The following is a 21,742-nucleotide window of genomic DNA, read 5'->3' as shown; positions in this document are numbered from 1 at the left end:
TCAGTGTGGCATTCCGCGCTAGGCATGACCCTGGTGTGGAGCACATCTCGTTTGTCACTTTCTCGCACCAGGATGTAGTCCAGGAGGTGCCAGTGTTTGGATCGGGGATGCATCCAGGTGGTCTTAAGGCTGTCCCTCTGCTGAAAAAGGATGTTTGTAATGACAAGCCGCTGTTCTGCGCAGAGCTCCAACAGGAGGCGCCCATTGTCGTTGCACTTGCCGACGCCATGCTTGCCCAGGATTCCTGGCCAGGTTTCTGAGTCTTTGCCGACACGAGCGTTGAAGTCGCCCAGGATGACAACCTTGTCGGCTGTAGAGGTGCGTTGGATGAGGTTGCGTAGGTCGGTGTAGAACTTGTCCTTTTCTGCTGGTTCCGCCTGGAGGGTTGGAGCATAGACACTGATGAGGGTGATGTGACGCTTGTTTTGAAGGGGGAGTCGCATGGACATGATTCGGTCCGAGAGGCCTGTCGGAAGGTTTTCGAGTTTGGAGGCAATGAAGCTCTTGACCATGAAGCCTACACCAGATAGGCGTCGTTCATCCGAAGGCTTGCCAGACCAGTAGAGTGTGTAGCCCGCGCCGCGTTCTTGGAGGCTGCCTACATCTGCCAGGCGGACTTCACTGAGAGCGGCTATGTCGATGTCAAGTCTGAGGAGTTCATGTGCAATGAGGGCAGACCGACGTTCAGGTCGGTGGCTGTCAGCCTTGTCTAGCATGGTTCTGATGTTCCAGCATGCTAGCTTGAGTTTGTGAGCATCTTTTGAGGGGGAGGACGTGGAGGGGGAGGACGTGGAGGGGGAGGACGTGGACCTGTCCTCGGGCCTGCGCAAAGGAGCTTTTAGGTGGAGTGCAGTGCGCGCAGTACTGGCCCCACCCTTTACACCCATGGTTCGTGTGCCGAAGTTATTATATTAAGTCTCTGTACATTTGCAGCAAACATACTTGATCCTAACTCAAATCCTATCACTCTCACAACTTTTCTGTATCCACCTCACAGTTCACACTCCCATTCATCTGCAATCTAGGAAATGTAATTTCCTCATCTAAGTCATTAATACATATCACGAATAATGGGAGTCCCAGAACATATCCCCTTGCTATCTCACTACTGCCTGTCACTCAGAAATCGACCTGTTTATTCCTTTTGTTTCCTCTCCACCAGTTAATTCTCTACTCATATTACTCCCCTAATCCAAATCCCATATTCTTTAATTTTGCACATTAATTTATCATTAAACCCCTTATGGAAGACCAAATACCACCATCCACTTATCTATTATACTGGTTTCAGCCTCAAAACATTGCAATTTGTTCAGCATAATTTTCCTTTTATTAATCTTGTCTAATCCTGTCACTCTTCTATTATTAGATCTTTTAAATAGCAAGGGCATACCCAATATCATCCTCTTCCTGATAACTACCTTTGTGTATGGCTCCATCAGGCTGTGCAAGAAGCCATGGTGCAAGGGCATCATGTGCCACTCTGTGCTGAGGTTTTACCTGTCTCAGGCATTGCAAAGGATGGGTGTTATGGCCTCTATGTCATTTTTCATCTCAATTTCTATGCAACTGTTGTAATATGCTTATACATGATTCAGGATATGACATTTTCCAACAGGGCAAATCATTTTGTTGTAGAGCTGCTGTAATGATATTAAAAGGATAGAATTTCAAAGACACTGAAACTTGGCTATACTCCCATGGTTTTGAAAATCTTGAAAATATTATGGTTTGGACACCATTACTGAACAATCTGTTAACAATGTTCAGTACTGTTAAAGTGTAAATTGGGCATCAGCTTACAGCTGCAGCAAGTTACCCTGGTCCTTCAGAAGCTTTTCTTTCGAGAAAATCAGCAGTGAATATTCGGGATATTTCATATATCCTCTTTAAACTTTCCTGTAAAACAATTGCCTGACCATTCACCTGCACCACTATTTACAGCCTGATAAATCTTATTGCCAAAAATATCTCCAATGGTGATGTCAGACGTCAACTAGAATTTGCTCATAATTTGTGTTTAAGACTTTTCTAAAATTTGGAGCTTTGCTTTTTTGTCCCCATCCCACCTGATAATCTGTCTCTTTCTCTGTATTGTAAAATGAACTGCTTTTTCCAACTCCTGTTTCTTGATTGTGATTCTGATGGCTTGAAATTTGAAATGTGTTTTCAAAATATGACAAGTCCTCAAACATCAAAATTTACAGTTTAGAAGTGTATGTGAATTAGTAAGACAAATTATACAGGAAGCTATGTTTGAGAGGACAAGAACAAATAAATGTCAATCAGAAATAAAAAGAGGAGATTGGTTTTGATATTAATTAACATATAATGTTAATTTGATACAAGTACTGATGCTTTGCAGCTCAGCACTTTAACTGATTTCTTCCCTTAACCATGCACTGCTGTACATGCAGCTAAAAGGAAACTCCACCAATACCATTTAAAGAGCTAATTATTTCTGATGTATGTTCCCTCAATGAATGCAATAGTTGTTTACTGTAGTTGTTTAAAACAACAGAAATCTACAGGGAGTGAAAGGGCAAAGATGAAGGAATTTTTGACCTTCAATAATGTAATCTAATGCATGTTTCAGGAGGGAAGTTGTGGGATTATTAATTTAGTGGAAATTTAAGGAATATAAGCCTGGTCTCCTGGACAGTTACTTCATTCAGAATGTGAGGGAAAATAAGAGAAAAACCAAAGAAAGATGTGATTACAGAAGGTTCACTGGTGAGCCAGTGAAAGGAAGGACAGATGACACACTTGATGGTTTGAATCTTTAGACAAACAGATTTTCTGTGCTTGTTATTGGAAGGAAGGGTAGAGAAAATTTGATAGATAAATTTAAGAATATAAAGAAAAGAAGCAACCCAGAAAGTAGGTAATTTTGACAGATGAGAGGCTTGAGTCCGGCCAAATTGACGGTGATTAAGTTATTGCATGATCACGCAATACAGCATAAAGAATTGGAAAGCAGATTTTTTTTTTTAATTGACAAATATATGTTGGGATTCCAGAAGGATTTGGGCATCGTTTTACCCAATGTTTTCGCACAGAATTGCAAACAATCGAAGGGCTCTTGGTTTGGACACTTCTGGAATTGTGGGATATGAGGATGAGGGATCTGGAGCACATCCATACCTCCCTGAAAAAGTCAATACAAAAGGATAGGGTGTAAAGAAGGCATTCATAGGAACATAGGAACATAGGAAGTAGGAACAGGAGTAGGCCAAAAATGGCCCATTGAGCCTGCTCCGCCATTCAATACGATCATGGCTGATCTAATTTATGACCTAACTCCACCTACCTGCCTTCTCCCCAAATCCCCTAATTCCTCTATCATGTAAAAATTTATCTAACCGAATTTTAAATATGTTTAATGAAGCAGCCTCAACCACTTCCCTGGTTAGAGAATTCCAAACATTCACTACTCTCTGGGAAAAACTATTTTTCCTCATCTCTGTCCTAAATCTACTCCCCCGAATCTTGAGACTGTGTCCTCTCGTTTTAGTTTCCCCAGCCAGCTCAAAAAACCTTCCTACATCTATCCTATCCATACCCTTCATAATCCTATATGTTTCTATAAGATCTCCTCTCATTCTTCTGAACTCGAGCAAATACAATCCTAGACGATTTAATCTTTCATCATAAGTCAACCCCTTCATCCCAGGGATCAACCTAGTAAACCTTCTCTGGACCGTCTCCAAAGCCAGTATATCCTTCCTCAAATATGGAGACCAGAACTGGACACAGTACTCCAGGTGTGGTCTCAGCAGTACCTTATACAGTTGCAACATTACCTCCCTACTCCTGAATTCAATTCCTCTAGCGATGAAGGCCAACAATCCATTTGCCTTCTTAATAACCTGCTGCACCTGCAACCTAACTTTTTGCGATTCATGCACAAGCACTCCCAAGTCCCTCTGCACAACAGCATGCTGTAGTTTTTCACCCTTTAAATAATATTCAGCTCTTTTATTTTTCTTGCCAAAGTGGATAACCTCACACTTACTAACATTGTACTCCATCTGCCAGACCTTTGCCCACTCATCCAGCTTAACTATATCCCTCTGCAGACTCTCCACATCCTCATTACAATCTGCTCTTCCACTCAATTTGGTGTCATCCGCAAACTTGGCTACACCACATTTTGTCCCCTCCTCCAAGTCATCAATGCAAATGATGAACAGTTGTGGGCCTAACACTGACCCCTCCAGCACACCTCTTACCACTCTCTGCCAACCTGAAAAACTCCCATTTATCCCGACTCTCTGCCTCCTGTCAGACAACCAATTTTCAATCCAGGCCAATATACTTCCCCGGACTCCACTTTCCTGTAACTTACTGATAAGTCTCTTGTGCGGCACCTTATCAAACTCTTTCTGGAAATCCAAATATACAACATCAACCTGTTCCCCTCTATCCACCGCACCCATTATATCCTCAAAGAATCCTAACAAGTTTGTCAAACGAGATCTTCCCTTTCTAAAACCATGCTGCGTCTGCCTGATTGAACCCTTACGTTCCAAAAGTTTCACTATTTCATCTTTAATGACGGCTTTAAGCATTTTTCCAACTACAGACGTCAAGCTAATTGGCCGATAATTTCCAGTCTTCTGCCTACATCCCTTCTTAAAAAGTGGTGTGACATTTGCTGTCTTCCAGTCTGCCGGGACCCGCCCAGAATCCAAGGAATTTTGATGTATGACCACCAATGCATCAACTATAACTTCTGCCATTTCCTTCAGTACCCTTGGATGCATATCATCAGGACCAGGTGATTTGTCTGGCTTTAGTCCCACTACTTCCTTTGTAACAACTATTTTATCGAGGCCCTCCCCAATATTCGGCATACTTGCCTTCATTGGTTGGGGTGTTGAGTATAAAAGTCGGGAAGTCTTTTTGTGGCCACACAAAACTTTGGTTAGTCCACATTTGGAGTAAGTGTGCATTTCTGCTCACCACACGATGGGAAGGATTTGGAAGCTTTGGAGAGAGTGCAGGAGGTATTTCAGGATGTTGCTAGGATTGGAATGCATTTTAACTATGAGGAGAAGATGGACAGATTTGGATTGTTTTCTCTGGAGTGTCGGAGGCTGAGGTTGATGTGATAGAAATTTAAGTTATGAGAGATATAGTTAGGGTTGATGGTCTTTTTCCCGGGATGGAAATGTGAAATACAGGAGCGCATAGATTTCAAGTGGGCAAGGTCATTTAAAGGAGATTTCAAAAGCAAGTTTTTTTTACTTCACAGAAAGTGGTACCAGGAACACCCTACCAAGGGAAGTGGTAGAAGTAGACACCCTGGTCTCTGGCCCCAAACTCAGCCAGAATAACAAGGACACCCATGTCAGACAACTATTTGTCAGCTACAACTTTGCTTTCAACACAGTAATACCACACAAACTAATCACCATTGCACTATTGTCCAATTGTATCTATGAATTTCCATCCCATAGGCCACAATCAGTGAGGAGTGGTTACAGCACCTTCCCCCCCCCCCCCCCCCACGATCATCCTCAAGGGGTAAATAAATTTAAATTAAATTTTTAAAAATTAAATTTAGAAAGCAGCATGGTAACAGGCCATTTTGGCTCATGAGACGGTGACACGCAAGTTACACCCAATTAACCTACACCCTTGGTACATTTCAAATGGTGGGAGGAAACCACAGAGAAAACTCATGCAGGCATGGGGAGAATGTACATACTCCTCACAGGCATCATGGGTTTCAAAACCCGGTCCCAATCGTTGGTGCTGTTAAGATGTGGTGCTAACTACTACGCTAAACATGCAGCTTGTTTTCATCCAATGATCCAAAAATATTTCCAATGATTTATCCTGGTTTTCTCACATCAATGAAATGGCCAAGAAAACTACCAGCATCTCTACTTCCTGAAGCCTGAGGAAATTTGGCTTGTCACCTGCATCCCTCAACAACTGCTATAGATGCATCATCCTATCAAGGTACATAACCTTGTGTTATGGGAGCAGCAGAGGACTGTGAATATGGCTCAGGCCATCAAACATAATCCCCTCCACTCCATCAAACATTCATAACTCATCTCACCCTATCCAAACCCTCCTCATCCCCCTCCCATCAGAAATGATTCACGAGTATGAGATTCAAGGACAGTTTCTTTCCCACTGTAATCAAACTCCTGAATGATCCCCAAATAATAAAATTATGTTGCTTTTGCAAATTATCTCACTCTGTAACTCTGCCATTTTGCACTTTTGCATGGTTTTGCTATTTTATGGATGAGATTTCTATTGAACTACTCTCAAAACAACCTCAATTCACATCTTGATACACATGACCATAAACATGAATAAAATGACAATGTTTTAGACAGACACAGGAACAGGCAGGAAAGTAAGCGACAAGGATCATGTGCAGTCAAGTGGAATTTATTTAGATTGGCTTAATGATCAGTGCAGACATGATGGTTGGAAGGGTCTGTTTCTGTGCTGTACTGTTATCCATTATGTATATGCTCTGAGGTGAGAGCAAGGAGTTGAGGTAGATGATCAACCATGAATTTACTGAATGGTGAGAAGACACATAGCCTATATTTTAAGTTTTTAAGTCCTTAAACAAATAATTTGTTGGTTCAATAAAATTATATTGTCAATATGATGGATAATGTATATGCATGGTAAAATTCAGAAGAGATACAGGAATCTCAAAATATTAATTATTATCTACAAGTATGTATATATTCAAAATTTGCAAGCAAATTACAAAAATCATCCTTACAAATGATATCTGTAATGAACCATGCCAATAACAACAGGACAAAAATTGTAAAAATACTGTATATAATTGCATTCTATTTTTAAAAATATTGCAACATTTAAAAATTTTCATTGTAATAACTGGCTACCAACAGAGAAAGGCTAAGATGGAAATATTGTAGTTAAATATTGTGGCTAATACAGTAAAACCCCCATTATACGGCACCAATGGGGATTGGTAAATGCCAGATAAGTGAATTATCTAGTTATTTGAGATTGTGTGTGGCATTATTGGCAAACTGACCTCCTGGGGATGCCAAATGTAAATGTTCTTATTTTTTACTTATTTATTTCTCGCAATTTTTTTCTTATCGGTTGCTTGAGGCTGCTGGTTGCTTGAATTCTGGATAACAGGGATTTTACTGTTGTATGTTACTTTGCAAGAAAGTAAGAAATACCAAGTTTAAGCAATTCATCTTCAGAAGAGGCTACCCATAATAACTGATGTATAATACATGAAACATCAATGATAAAAAGATGAAGATTGCCTTTCAATTTAAAGTTCAGCTGGATTTCACAAATTAGCTTGTTTTTTGTGCAGATATCCAGAATGTTGTCAAGTGATGAGAACACCATAAATGGCAAACTCAGCAGTTGTTAATTTGAGTTACAAAATTGTCTATGTTCTCCCATTTCCTTTCTGAACACATGGCTGCCTTTAAAACAGGTCTCACTGCCATTCTTTCTGAAAATTTTCAGTCATTTTAAGGTACCTGTTATAAATTTTCAACATACAATTTTTACCATAATGAATTATCTGTTGCCTTGATGTCCTTTGGATGTTGAACAAGAGATTTTTTCTCTCTCTCGTGAATACCAATGTGCTCTTTACATATATATCCATATTTGTGCTGTAGTTACAATAAAGATCATTTTGACATTTAATGGTTAATTCTGCCATGGTCATTTTTGGTAAATAATTAGTTTAAAGAAATTGTGCTACTGGCCACAACAACAAATGAATATGCAAATAAAATCCACACACAACACAATGATCAACTTGTTCTATTTTAATCAATATTAGTAAACTAGTAAGGAAGATTTTAAATGGCTCCCCATGACATACAAAAATAGATCAAATTATATGTGACAGAAAAACAAAACCCACAATCTGTGTCCTACACCTAGTTCATTTCAGATAAGAAAATACAAACTTAATAATTAAAATGATAGGAAGATTCACATTTCAATTGCATTATATATATAAATAAGAAATTTTTGACCACCAATTGTGGACTGATATTAAAAATAGGCAAAATACCACATTTCCATTATGAAACTATTTTAAAATATGCGTTGTAAATGAGAGTCTCGTACATTTATGCAAATTGCAATCTTATTGAATTTCAACAAAGAATTACACAGATTGTTCACTAAACAGAGAGGGAGTACCTTCTCCATAAAGAACAGTGCTTCAAGAAGACATCATTACAATCCTGACTGGAAGATCTGTCACAACAGACATCCACTCTGGCTGAAAATAATCCTTGTTGAGCTCACATATATTGTACAGCATTCAACATCCGGAACAAAAGTGGTACAAATATCAAGGTGCTTGGAGAGGCACCACCATCGGCCTTTCAGACGGCCAAAGGCATGTTCCATCACTATTCTTGTGGAACTCAGGGCTTTGTTAAATTTTCACTGTCCTGGATCCCGTACATGGTGCTGCGTGAACCACTTCATCAGCCACATTCTGAGGGTGTATGCCATGTCGCCCATAAGATGTACTGGGACTTCCACTTCATTCACATCTTGGGATACCTGTGGTCACAACAATGGAGTGTGACAGAGTATTTAGAGGTGGTTTGGGAGGAATTGTTAGAGCAGATTGCACACAAACATTTTAAAATACAGAATTTTTGCAGAACTTTTGCAGAGTGCTTTTTGCAAAAATGCCACAAAGTAGCAACATTCAGCAGCATGCCTGGGAGAGCATGTGATCTTTGCTTTGATCTCAGAGAGGGAGGGAGCAGAGAGAGAAGGAGAGACATAAATTGGTTCCAGAGGGACAAGCTGGAAAACTTTGGAAGACTGTCTGGTCAAAGGAGATCTGAAAGGTGACCTGAAAGAAAGAGGATCACCTGGAGAACCCTGAAGTTTCGTCAGCAAGACTGATTGAGAAGGAATCTGTTGCAGATGTCCTGGAAAAGGAATCTCTCTCTGAAAACCAGCAAGAACCCTCCTGAATGGTAACCATTTGCCTGTTAAGCACCAAAGACTGGTGAACTTTGTTAATGGTAACTTCTGTACGCAGTACAAGAATTGCCTGGAACCAGTGAGATTGGTCTGTGATCCAAAGAACTTTCCTAAGCTTATATACACAGTACACACACCTGCGCTTAGTATTAGAGGGGGGATTAAGTAGGTTAAGTAAGTTAAAGTTTAATTCTGTCTTCTTGTTCAAATATAATTAAAAACTACTTTTGTTTAAGTATCCCTTTGTGTTGTGGTGCATATCTATTGCTGCTGGTTTTTGGGGTCCTCTGGACTCTGTATCAGCAGATGTGATGTCAGTTCACCTATCAGGTGCCACACTGCTCTCCATGCTGCAGGCCTGCACATTGTGGGACCTGCCCATGTTACTTCACACCCTGGTCAGCAGCCGTGCACTGAAAACACAACAGCCACCTGCCTGAGGGAACTGTAACCTTGAATAATGGTAGCGCAAAGGGGTTTGAAGGGAGCACACTCTCGTCACGTGGGAAGAGGTATCCACCCTTGTCCTCTGCCTTTCAGTACAGTGAAGAGTTGGCAAGCACTCACGCGTTGTGTGTGTGGCCGGGCCACCCCACAAACACATCTGTGAAGCTGTACAGAATGATTTCAATGAGTGTAATTATCTACATGGAGACACGTGAAGTGGGAAACATCAAAAGCGTAAACTCACCAGAATCTGTGGTCAACAACCGCTTGCAGAACAACGGAGTGTCACCCTTTGCAATTGTAGTAGGCCGCAGCATCCATGACAGGGGAAATAATGGGAATATGTGACACATTTGGTAGCCCCTTTCTGCGAAGCCATCAATTGTCTCCTGGAGACGCGTTCCACTTGGCAGGGAGATGAAATGTTTACCGAGGACCTTCTTCAAAGCTCCAGTCACTTGCCACACCACCATGCACACATTGCTGTCACCTATGCCAAAGATGGTACTGATGGATCAATATTCACAAGGACTGGCATACCACCAAAGGGCAACAGCCAATCAGAGTCCAGGCTCAAATGGCCGCTGCCAGTTTGTTGTCTGAAACTTTAGGTGAGATTCTATGAGTTCCAGCACGAAGTGAAAGGTACCACGCGACATATGAAAGTGCCTCCTCCACTCTTCATCATCAAATTTGGTGAGGACATTTCTCCAAAACTCAGCCCCCTGTGATCTGTTTAACCTCTGCCAAGTCCAATTTGTTATCAGAGCTATTTGGCTAATGAGCAACATTCGTCTTCTTCTGCGGCACCTGCGCTCTGCTCTACTTTCCAGCTCAAATTGCTGCCTGCTTCTCCATTATCTTTGAAGGAAACATTTTCTAATCTCAATGACAATGATTCTTAGACCTCATGGAGTTTTAATGGCATTAATGGTCTACTGAGAATGTGCTGCTGGACCTCAATCTGAGCACCAACACAGGCTGAGAACATAAGCATTTGCCTGGCCTGCTCCAGGGCCACCATGATCCAGTTTATAGGGTTCTTCTTCTTCAATGCCCTTCAGTGATGTCACTTTGGCGGGTGAGGCTATGGCAGCAGTTGACCCACCTCTATGGGAATCCGGAGGGTGCTACGAGGCATCTCTCCTTTGAATAGGACGTGAGACATTATTCACAATAAATTATTTGGGCTGCAATCTGAATTATAAGTTCCAATTTTTCTATCCACTCCATAGCTAGTCTCCAGGAGGAGGCCTGACCTGAAATGGCCTATACCCACCGCTTGAAAAGCAATTATTGATGGGCTTACCTTCCCCCCCCCCGCCCCCCCCAATTTAGAGATGTACATATTCCATGAATTAATAACAATAGATTCCAACAAATTCCAAGGAAAATTAAGGTAATTGAGTCTTCTAACAAGTTCGGGATGATTTTGAGCCATATTTGAGCTATAATATGGATTAAATTTTAAAGTTCTTTACAGATTCTGCTTTTGAATTCTGTTTCCATTTTTTATTTTCCACAAATGGGGGGGGGGGGGGGGGTGGGTGAATAGGTTGGGCTGAATGACATTTATTGTGTTTCTATGATTAGAAATATCTGAAAGTGATGAATAAATGGGGTGAGAATTTCAAGGCTCTAATCTATCAAAAAATGATATTCACATCTTTCTTTCTCTTTCTCTTTGGCTTGGCTTCGCGGACGAAGATTTATGGAGGGGGTAAAAAGTCCACGTCAGCTGCAGGCTCGTTTGTGGCTGACCAGTCCGATGCGGGACAGGCAGACACGATTGCAGCGGTTGCAAGGGAAAATTGGTTGGTTGGGGTTGGGTGTTGGGTTTTTCCTCCTTTGCCTTTTGTCAGTGAGGTGGGCTCTGCGGTCTTCTTCAAAGGAGGTTGCTGCCCGCCAAACTGTGAGGCGCCAAGATGCACGGTTTGAGGCGTTATCAGCCCACTGGCGGTGGTCAATGTGGCAGGCACCAAGAGATTTCTTTAGGCAGTCCTTGTACCTTTTCTTTGGTGCACCTCTGTCACGGTGGCCAGTGGAGAGCTCGCCATATAATACGATCTTGGGAAGGCGATGGTCCTCCATTCTGGAGACGTGACCCATCCAGCGCAGCTGGATCTTCAGCAGCGTGGACTCGATGCTGTCGACCTCACATAAAGTGAAAGAAAAAAGCATTTCAAACGAACTACATTTTAAAGTACATCCTTAGTTCAGTCATTGGGCACCAATGCCACATAAATCTCTATGAAATATGTAATGTGTACAGGATTTATGAGAGCCGTAGGTAGGGTAAGAAGGAAGAATGCTTTTCCCATGAAAGAAATGTATATTCTCCATTTGGTCAGTATGAGCCTTCTGGGCACAATGGGCTCTTTCTCTGTTGTAAATAGCAATGATTCTGTGAAGTAATCTTGATTATGATTTGCACTGTTGAATTGATGCAACATATGACAACATTCTGTAGACCATTTGGATAACCTTATAAACACAAATCGTTTTCTGTCTAGTCTGCTGCAGATTATGTGAAGATTCATTTGCCTGAGGCTCTGAAACAACATTTGCAAGACTATGAAAAAGATAAGGAGAATAGTGTGTTATCACACCAAACAATTCTGGAACAGCAGATTCTTACAATTGACCGAAAAGTGCTTGAAAAACTTTCTGCAGCTTATGATGAGGCAGGTAAGTGTCATTGGAAAGTTTCAAAAAACCTTCCAGCCAACTTTAATTATTTTGAATATTTGATGTGACTTTTTTTTCTTCAAGATTTGACATTAAAGTTTTAATTATGATTTATAATATTTACACCTGGAAACTAGATCCACGTTTCATTTTATCGCAATTTTCACTCAAGTTTCTGTATTTTTATTATTAATCAAAAATATACATTATTCACAATAAATTATTTACAAACAAAAAACCATTCAAGACTTTTTACACTCATAATGTCAGTCATATCCATACATTCTCATCAATGTACATTGTTACATTTGTTCTCTCAATACCCCATTAGTACCACGGTGGCACCTTGTCATTTCTCTGCCCTCTGTTGGTTGAGGGACTTCCCCTCGATCTCAGCCCCTCAATTCTCAGTAATGGGAGGACTCTAGACTGTGGCTGCACCAAGCCTCAGTGCATCCCTCAGCATGTACTCTTGCAGCCTGGAATGAACCAGCATTCCCTGACCGACATCTCAGTATGCTGAAAGACCAACAGGTTTCAGGCAGACCAAAGTGTGTCTTTCACTGAGTTGATGGTCTTCCAGCAGTACTGAATGTTGAACTTGGAGTTTGTTCCCAGGAGCAGCCTGTAGATCAGCGAGTTCTCTGACACACTGATGCTGGGGATGCTCTGTGATAAGAATCCTTGCAATCTTCTCCACACAAACTTTGTGAAACTGCATTCAGAAAAGAAGTGAGTGACAGTCTCCACTCCACCACAATCATCTTGAGGACAATGTGAAGGGTCATGTTCCAGTTGTAGAAGAAAGATCTCACGGGGAGGCCTCCTCCCACAGCCAGCATATGTAGGCATTTTGAGTCTACATCAGGCACCAGGGTAAACTGGAAAAAGAGTGAGGTAATGCTCTTCGGTGACTGGCCCAACCAGTCGACCATTCCCTTCACAGTCAGATCTGACTACCTGAAAGTGCAGAGGATCTAGTTTCTGATGTTTGCTTGTGAGCCCACTTCCCTTCTTCTTTGGCTTGGCTTCGCGGACGAAGATTTATGGAGGGGGTAAAAAGTCCACGTCAGCTGCAGGCTCGTTTGTGGCTGACCAGTCCGATGCGGGACAGGCAGACACGATTGCAGCGGTTGCAGGGGAAAATTGGTGGGTTGGGGTTGGGTGTTGGATTTTTCCTCCTCTGCCTTTTGTCAGTGAGGTAGGCTCTGCGGTCTTCTTCAAAGGAGGTTGCTGCCCGCCAAACTGTGAGGCGCCAAGATGCACGGTTTGAGGCGATATCAGCCCACTGGCGGTGGTCAATGTGGCAGGCACCAAGAGATTTCTTTAGGCAGTCCTTGTACCTTTTCTTTGGTGCACCTCTCTCACGGTGGCCAGTGGAGAGCTCGCCATATAACACGATCTTGGGAAGGCGATGGTCCTCCATTCTGGAGACGTGACCCATCCAGCGCAGCTGGATCTTCAGCAGCGTGGACTCGATGCTGTCGACCTCTGCCATCTCGAGTACTTCGACGTTAGGGATGTAAGCGCTCCAATGGATGTTGAGGATGGAGCGGAGACAACGCTGGTGGAAGCGTTCTAGGAGCCGTAGGTGGTGCCGGTAGAGGACCCATGATTCGGAGCCGAACAGGAGTGTGGGTATGACAACGGCTCTGTATACGCTTATCTTTGTGAGGTTTTTCAGTTGGTTGTTTTTCCAGACTCTTTTGTGTAGTCTTCCAAAGGCGCTATTTGCCTTGGCGAGTCTGTTGTCTATCTCATTGTCGATCCTTGCATCTGATGAAATGGTGCAGCCGAGATAGGTAAACTGGTTGACCGTTTTGAGTTTTGTGTGCCCGATGGAGATGTGGGGGGGCTGGTAATCATGGTGGGGAGCTGGCTGATGGAGGTCCTCAGTTTTCTTCAGGCTGACTTCCAGGCCAAACATTTTGGCAGTTTCCGCAAAGCAGGACGTCAAGCGCTGAAGAGCTGGCTCTGAATGGGCAACTAAAGCGGCATCGTCTGCAAATCTCTTTTCAGTGCCAACCGCTCAGTCCAAGATTCCGCCCTGCTCCAGCTCCCTCAACTGTGAATCCTAGCAATGAGGCATTCCACCAGATGACCTAGACGTTCTGTCCAGGGAACCATCCCACTGGATCCATCAAGTCCTCGTCTCTCAGTTTCACTGCCTGATGGCTTTGTGGTCAAAGATGTTGCTCTGGAAAAACTTCTCCACTAAGGCTAGGAGGTGTGGGGAAGTCCAGGTGACTGGGATATTGAGCAGCAATGGGGGCCAGGTCTATCCTTCACAACACCTGGGACAGGGAGAACCTCGGCATGTAGCAGCATTATGTGCCCTCTTACTTTGGTTCCACACACACCCTGATGCGGCTACACATAAAACTGGTTATCAGGATGAGGGCCACATTGGGTACGCCCTTACTTCCACTATTTGGCATCTTGTACATGGTGCCTCTTTGGACCCTATCCATTTTGGACCCCCATATGAATCAGAAAACTGCTCTGGTAACCGCAAGGGGAGAGATGCAGGGGATGGGAACAGTGCAGAGAGCACCTTGCACCTGATGGCCAGGTTCTTCCCCATTATTGAAACCCATTTTTTGGTGGACCTTTGCGATCTGCTCTGACCAATTCTTGTTGCATGCCTCAGCCCTTCCAAACTAGATCCTCTGCACCTTCAGGTAGTCAGATCTGACTGTGAAGGGAATGGTCGACTGGTTGGGCCAGTCACCGAAGAGCATTACCTCACTCTTTTTCCAGTTTACCCTGGTGCCTAATGTAGACTCAAAATGCCTACATATGCTGATCAGTCTCCAAATCGATCATGTATCCGAACAGAAGATACAGGGAGGCCTTACATGAGTGCCTCCACTGCCTGGCAACATCACTCCTCTATGCCCTCATCCTTCCTAATGGTTTCGGCAGAGGGCTCTGTGCAGTACACAAATAAGACTGGAGACAGCGGACAGCCTTGCCTAACTCCAGACTTGATGGGGAAGCTCTCGGTTTCCCACCCATTGATTTGGACTGCACTTCAGATTTTCAGATGTCTGTGTAGAGCAGTTTGATCCAATTCCAGATTCTCTTCCCAAAGCCCATTTTGGGAGCACATCCATCATGTACGTGTGCGATAAATGGTTGAAAGCCTTCTGGTCTAAACTGACCAGGCAGGTGTCCACCACCCTACCTGCACGTAGGCGAGCATATCCCTGAGCAGTGCGAGGCTGTCAGAGATCTTCCTGCCTGGAACCATGCAGGTTTGGTCTGGGTTGCCTCGATTGGCAAAGGCTTTGGACAAGATTTTGTAGTCAACGTTTAGTGATGATATGGCTCTCCAAGTCCTGATAACTTCTTTTTCTCCTCTTTCTATTTGAAGATGACACTTCATGATGGCATTGAATGACCATCTGTGAGGATGTGACTGAGCCAGTCTCTTCCTCATGGCTGTGGATCACAGTGTTTCCTCTGTGAAGCTTTTGGAAGAAGAAATGTGAGCACATTTCATCCTGCTCCACTGTGCGGACTCTTGATTGGAAGATAATCTTGGAGGACTCTGAAGGGAATAGCAAGGCTTGCCAGCTCTTCATCTCTTGGAGTTCCTCCCTCACAACACTCCCCTCGACTGCAGAAGGAGGAGTTGCTGCAGATCAGTCTGGAGTAGGCTCAATTCCTACTGTCTCTGTCTTGCACTCTGAACACCTTTGAGAATAAAGAACCTCTTGAAGTCACTGAAGAGTTTCATGGTTCTCCAACCAGTGTACTTCTTTAGTTCCTCCACATTCTCTGGGGTCAGCAACTTCATGTTCAGTTTCCACATTCCCCTGCCTGACTTCTGGTTCTCCTGTATGTGACAGGAGGTATTAAGGAGGCAATGATCAGAGAAGAACACCGGCGTAATGCTGGTGGTTCTGACCATGACAGCCTTTGACACGAAGACTGTCTATCCAGGACTGAGTTGAGCCATCCAATATCGATGAGGTGAGCTGAGACTGTTCCACCTGCAGGGTTGCTGAGGGCATTGCACAGCTGTGCATCCTTTACCGACTCCACTAGGAGTCTGGAGGAGCTGTCCACTTTGCTGTTAGCCCTGCCGAATCGTTCAGCCGCATCAATGATGCAGTCAAATTTATTGGCCAGAACGACCAGCAATGGTGGGAGCTGCTGAAAGACAGCCAGCATTTTGCTACGCACATACATGCTGATTAGCCGGGAGTCACGGAACTTCATGTCCAACATGGAGAGCTGTCCCCCCAACCATCTCCTTAACTTCAATAATTACAAAGTTCCTTCCTTGCCGCAAGATACCTAGACCGGATGCGCAACAATCGTTACCCCCCACCCCCCAACCCCTGACCACAGAGACAAATCATCATCACAACCACCACTGATAGTTTCAGAGGTGTGGGAACCTGCACCCCTGTGGGAAAATCACATCTGTCTTGACTTTACCAAGATATTGCAAGGTGTTTACACATTGCTAGTGCATTTAACACTGTGCACGTTGAGGGTTGCAAATTTAACCTCCATTTTTTTCTTCATAGGAGTTCCCTATTCTCAATCCTTAGAGTCCAGTCAGTATCAATCAGCCACTTGGTGAACTTCAGTACTGATTGCAGGCTCAGGAACAGGGTGTGATCTTCCTCTGCGAGAGGAGTCTCCTCAGGCAAACCTGGTGGTGCCACAGTGGACAGTGGGGGGAGAGATCCAGCTGTTCTCCTGTTCCTCTGTCTACCGTAGCTGGGGAGCCATGGCATCTGCTCTGCTCCCAGTCTCCCGGAGCCAGGGTCCAATGTCCTCTGCCTTGCTCCCAGTCTCGCAGAGCTGGGAGCTGTACCTCCCACTGTCGGGCTTAATTGTGATCTGATTCCTTCCTTTCTTTCCTCTCCATCCTTACACACCCTCTGTCTTTGACTGGTGCTTGTGGCAGTTTCCTTCTCACATGCCAAGAAACTGCTGGCTTCTGTTTGCACCTTGACCATTTTCTTTCCCCAGCTTACAGTGTCCATTGCTAGTTTCTTCTTTGGGGCTTCTTGGGTTTTCTTTCTTTTCCTCACTGCCTGCCCTTTTCCCTCTACAGCTCCCTCCTCTATCGATTCTGCTTCCTCAGGATGGATCTCCAGACATGATTGGGGTTTTCTGCTTGGGGGTCTCCTCTCTATCCCTGATCTCGGTCATTTCATAGCTTCAGTTGCAGTCGAGGTTGAGGGGGTGTTCACTCACTGGGGGTGGTGATGTTGGCAATTTTCCGTCTTATTGCCTGTGCATAAGTGGCCTACTTCCCTGCACAAACTGTAGTTCTTACTCTCTTCACGCTCTTTGCTCAAGTTGCTGTTGGCCCTGAACAACTTTCAACTAACTGTTTCCCATTCTTCACTGTCACTACTTGAGCCTCTTAACAATAGCAAGGCAGGAAGTAGCTCAAGGTCTTTCGGTGCATGCCTAGGTCTGGAGATTGAAAGATTGCTAACATGTACCGAGAAATGTATAGACCTAATACCAGTAACTAACTGCCCAGAGAGCTTCACATATGTTGACATATTAATGGAAACAATTCTGAGAGTCCACAAGCATAGAGAGGCCAGGATTAATCAAAAGCAGCAGTACAAATTTGTCAGGAAAGGTCTTGTCCGAGTAGCTTGATTAGAACTGCTGGAGGAACTCGGCAGATCTCACAGAGTCCTTAGGAGGTAAAGATATATAACTGACATTTTGGGCCTGAGTCCTTCTTCAAGGTGTGGAAAAACCAGGCAAGCACCTGACTTAAAAGACAAGGGAGAAGGGAAGAATGGGCAGGGGGAGGAGACAAAAGATGTTAATTGGATATGGATGGGGCACAGGAGAGAGGAGAATTGACTGGGGGAGGGAGTTTGTTTTTGGCTCGGCTAGAGGAAAGAAGATATAGGGAAAGATGGGGGTGGGGGGTGGAAACATGGAAACTGGAGGGGGAAGTTGATATTAATTCTATTCGGTTGAAGGGCATCCAGATGGAATAAAAGAATAAACATTGTATCATGTTGTTATAATTACATTTGCATTTGACAGTCAAACTAGCCTTCTCTGACAAAGATCTCTCTTTGGCTTGGCTTCACGGACGAAGATTTATGGAGGGGGTAAAAATGTCCACGTCAGCTGCAGGCTCGTTTGTGGCTGACAAGTCCGATGCGGGACAGGCAAACACGGTTGCAGCGGTTGCAGGGGAAAATTGGTTGGTTGGGGTTGGGTGTTGGGTTTTTCCTCCTTTGTCTTTTGTCAGCGAGGTGGGCTCTGCAGTCTTCTTCAAAGGAGGTTGCTGCCTGCCGAACTGTGAGGCACCAAGATGCACGGTTTGAGGCGATATCAGCCCACTGGCGGTGGTCAATGTGGCAGGCACCAAGAGATTTCTTTAGGCAGTCCTTGTACCTCTTCTTTGGTGCACCTCTGTCATGGTGGCCAGTGGAGAGCTCGCCATATAACATGATCTTGGGAAGGCGATGGTCCTCCATTCTGGAGACATGACCTACCCAGCGCAGTTGGATCTTCAGCAGCGTGGATTCAATGCTGTCGGCCTCTGCCATCTCGAGTACTTCGATGTTAGGGATGAAGTCGCTCCAATGAATGTTGAGGATGGAGCGGAGACACATTGCTAAATACATACTTTAATGCTGATTTTTTTATCTTCCATCAAAGTTCTTTTGCCATCAGTGGTTCAACCTAGGACCTACATGATTGAAATCAATTTGTTTATTTGTCCACTCAAAACTAATGTATGGTAGTGTGATAGTACAGATCTATCACCAATGTATATAGTGTATATAGTTACAGTATCTAGACTGTGCTTACAGCGATTGGCTGAGAGCTAAGCCACACCTACTGTCTGGGCCTTAAAGGGTTGTGTCCCTAGCCAGGTCGGATCATTCCGGACTGGTCGGCCACCTGTGAAGAGCTCCTGTCTTTTGCTAATAAAAGCCTTGGTTTGGATCAACAAGCCTTTGATTCTTTCGACGAGCTCTACAGCTAGCATGAAAGCAACAGTTATCAATACTAAATATTACATATTCTCGTGGTGGGTGGACAGCACATATGCAAGCTATATTTATCAGGATCAAGTTCTCCAAAGCTGTACGAGTTTGTTCATGACTGTGTATGAGAGAGAGGTAACACTTTAGCTTACAGATTGGAGTTTATAATTAAGATTGAATTCTCAATTATTTAGAACCTATAATCCAATGTATTTTTATGTCGAAATGTCACTCTATTATATCCAAATTAATGAAAACATCTTTTTCCATCAGGATTACCAGTATGTCCTGATGACATTTATTACTAGTGTCTCTTGTTTCCCCTCCGTCTGTGAAAGCAAATCTTAGCTGAAATTCACCCAGCATCCAAGTGCCTCATAGAATTAAGTTAAAATCTGCCAACATTTCAATTTTGCTTCACCCTTTTCCCTCTCAGCAAGCAGAGATCCAATTTTTGTGCCTCCCCATTCCTACCCAGAGAGTATTTGCTCTCAACAGTTTTGACTGTTCACAGCTTTAGAGTTGAAACCTCTACCAATACATGGAGGAGTGGCTGAGCCAAGCAGCATCTGTATTTTAACTAATTCAATTTTTTTCTTTAAGCATGACTACTCTCAGTAGAACTGCTCTAGTGATTAATTACCATTTTCAGTGGAAATCAACTTATTCAGTAGAGATCAACTTATTCAATAGAGATCAACATTTACATGGCAGCTAATGTATCTCACTGTGTTATACACAATGTGTGCTACACTCTCGGGAAGCAAAATATTTCAGTTTCCTTTGTTTGATTCTGATACGCAGCTGCAAGATGGCCATAATTAACATTTGCTCCGTCAGCTCAAATAGAAGCTGTTTTGATAAAGTGTAGTCTGTGAGATCAGCATTTTGCATGGAGTACATGGTTTCTTATCCCTGCAGTCTATTCAATTTCTCCTCAAAAATCCAGCTGTTTTAATGAGGGTTTTGTTTTTTATAATATCTAACCAAATGTTCTTCCCAATCACGGAGTCTGGTGTGATGGAATTGTGTTATTAATCTTTACTTATTATGTCTTTCTTTGGCTTGGCTTCGCGGACGAAGATTTATGGAGGGGGTAAAAAAGTCCACGTCAGCTGCAGGCTCGTTTGTGGCTGACAAGTCCGATGCGGGACAGGCACTTATTATGTATATTTCTTAGAAAAGGAATTGTCAGATGGACAGGGGACACTCACAGACACAGACCTTTGTGCTCAGAAAATTGAAGTGTCTATTAAACATTGTTGGCTGAAGCTGTGTAACCAGCCATAATACCAGAAGCAATTGTTCATTGAAATTGTTTGCTAAGGAGAAGCACGTGTGTGCAAAGTCATTCTTTTTGTTGAGCTGTGCATACTACTCAAAACCACATTAACTCATAAACATTTGGAAGAGATAAACTTCAAACACTCAGAAAAACACTTGAGTCATTTGTATCAGCAGGTAAGAGGCCATCTGCAAAGTGCTTTTGGAGAAATGAAACAAAGACAGCAATGATGTCATGTTACATGATTAAAGACATTTTCAGAGAGCATATTACTGAAAACAGATATTTTGAAACCAGAAGTTGTTGCTTGGCCATCCTGTAAGTAAGACAGGTTTGAAGATACAGTAACCAGAAAGGTACTGTAACATGTTACAAGGTCAAAGGAGAACACAGAATAAGTGGTTTTCAAAAGAAAAAGCCACTCTGACTGTCTCTTTAAGATGAGTACTTTATGTAGTCCTTGCGTGTTTGTGAAATCACCGTGCAGAAATCACAAGTACTAAAACCTCCATGCAAGAGGAGGAAATCATTCATATGAAGAAAGAATTCTCTAAAAACAACTCTTCAAGAATTTTGTGAGTTTTAGGAAGTCTGATGCCTCACACCAACTCCATAATTGCTGTTGAGCAACAATTTAAAGAATCTGAATTTCAAAGCAAAACTTACTGAACTTTAAAATCATCTCTTCAGAATTATGCCTGAGCTGTAATGGTTTTGGTTACCCCCCCCCCCCACACACATACACACACACACACACACACACATTTGTTCATAGTGGAGATTAAGTTTAGAGTTAAGTCAGAAATGTTATGTTATTAATAAAAATTATTGTTTTGAATATACCATTGTCTTGGTAGATTTATATTGTTGATCTATTACATAACTCTGAGCATTATGTATCTGCAAGCCTCAGTTCACAGTGATAGGACTGCTGTGATTGTGGCTGTGCTATTGTGGAGTAATTAGGTAATCTGCAGCAATAACATGTACCTCTTGAATGTTTAATTTTTCTTTGGTGAACAGTGTTCATCAAACATCCTAATAACCTTGTCAAACCTGCCCTGGTCTTCTGCCTCGGCAAAAACCAATGTGTTGAATACCTCTAGTGCTTGAGGTCCCACTATGGTAAGTAGCAGTGCAATCTTGCATCAGATTTCCATTGAGTTCAATAGCTTGCAGGTACAGCATGAACATTGTTTGAACAACCTCCACTTGTAGTTGACATTTCCAGTCCAATTTACAGCATCAGGATTCTTTACACTCTCCATATCTCTGTTGATAATGACTGATACAAACTCTACACCTTTCTGGTGTTTCTCTCCTC

At 43.1% G+C, this 21,742-nt stretch overlaps 2 protein-coding genes across 7 annotated transcripts in view; one reads left to right on the top strand and one right to left on the bottom strand.

Moving 5' to 3' along the window:
- LOC138742429 (UDP-GalNAc:beta-1,3-N-acetylgalactosaminyltransferase 1-like) overlaps window positions 1-21,742 on the bottom strand; it is a 147,805-nt gene that overhangs the window by 39,299 nt on the left and 86,764 nt on the right. The window contains exon 4 of one of the 5 annotated variants that reach the window (XM_069896796.1): window positions 7,856-8,565. The exons of the other annotated variants lie outside the window; for them this stretch is intronic. Coding sequence (XP_069752897.1) covers window positions 8,550-8,565 — 16 coding nt within the window. The 3' untranslated portion in view covers window positions 7,856-8,549. Of the gene's footprint in view, window positions 1-7,855; window positions 8,566-21,742 lie in introns of those variants that run through there. 5 annotated transcript variants of the gene reach the window in all.
- Window positions 1-21,742, top strand: part of ppm1lb (protein phosphatase, Mg2+/Mn2+ dependent, 1Lb) — a 78,572-nt gene that overhangs the window by 38,574 nt on the left and 18,256 nt on the right. For both annotated transcript variants that reach the window (XM_069896786.1, XM_069896787.1), the window contains exon 2: window positions 11,961-12,135. In XM_069896786.1, the coding sequence (XP_069752887.1) occupies window positions 11,961-12,135 (175 nt within the window). The remainder of the gene's footprint in view (window positions 1-11,960; window positions 12,136-21,742) is intronic.

The sequence above is a fragment of the Narcine bancroftii genome, chromosome 9, assembly GCF_036971445.1.
Source record: "Narcine bancroftii isolate sNarBan1 chromosome 9, sNarBan1.hap1, whole genome shotgun sequence".
Classification (NCBI taxonomy): Eukaryota; Metazoa; Chordata; class Chondrichthyes; order Torpediniformes; family Narcinidae; genus Narcine; species Narcine bancroftii.
The sequence above is the reverse complement of the archived record's forward strand: the minus strand, read 5'-3'. Positions and strand labels throughout refer to the sequence as shown.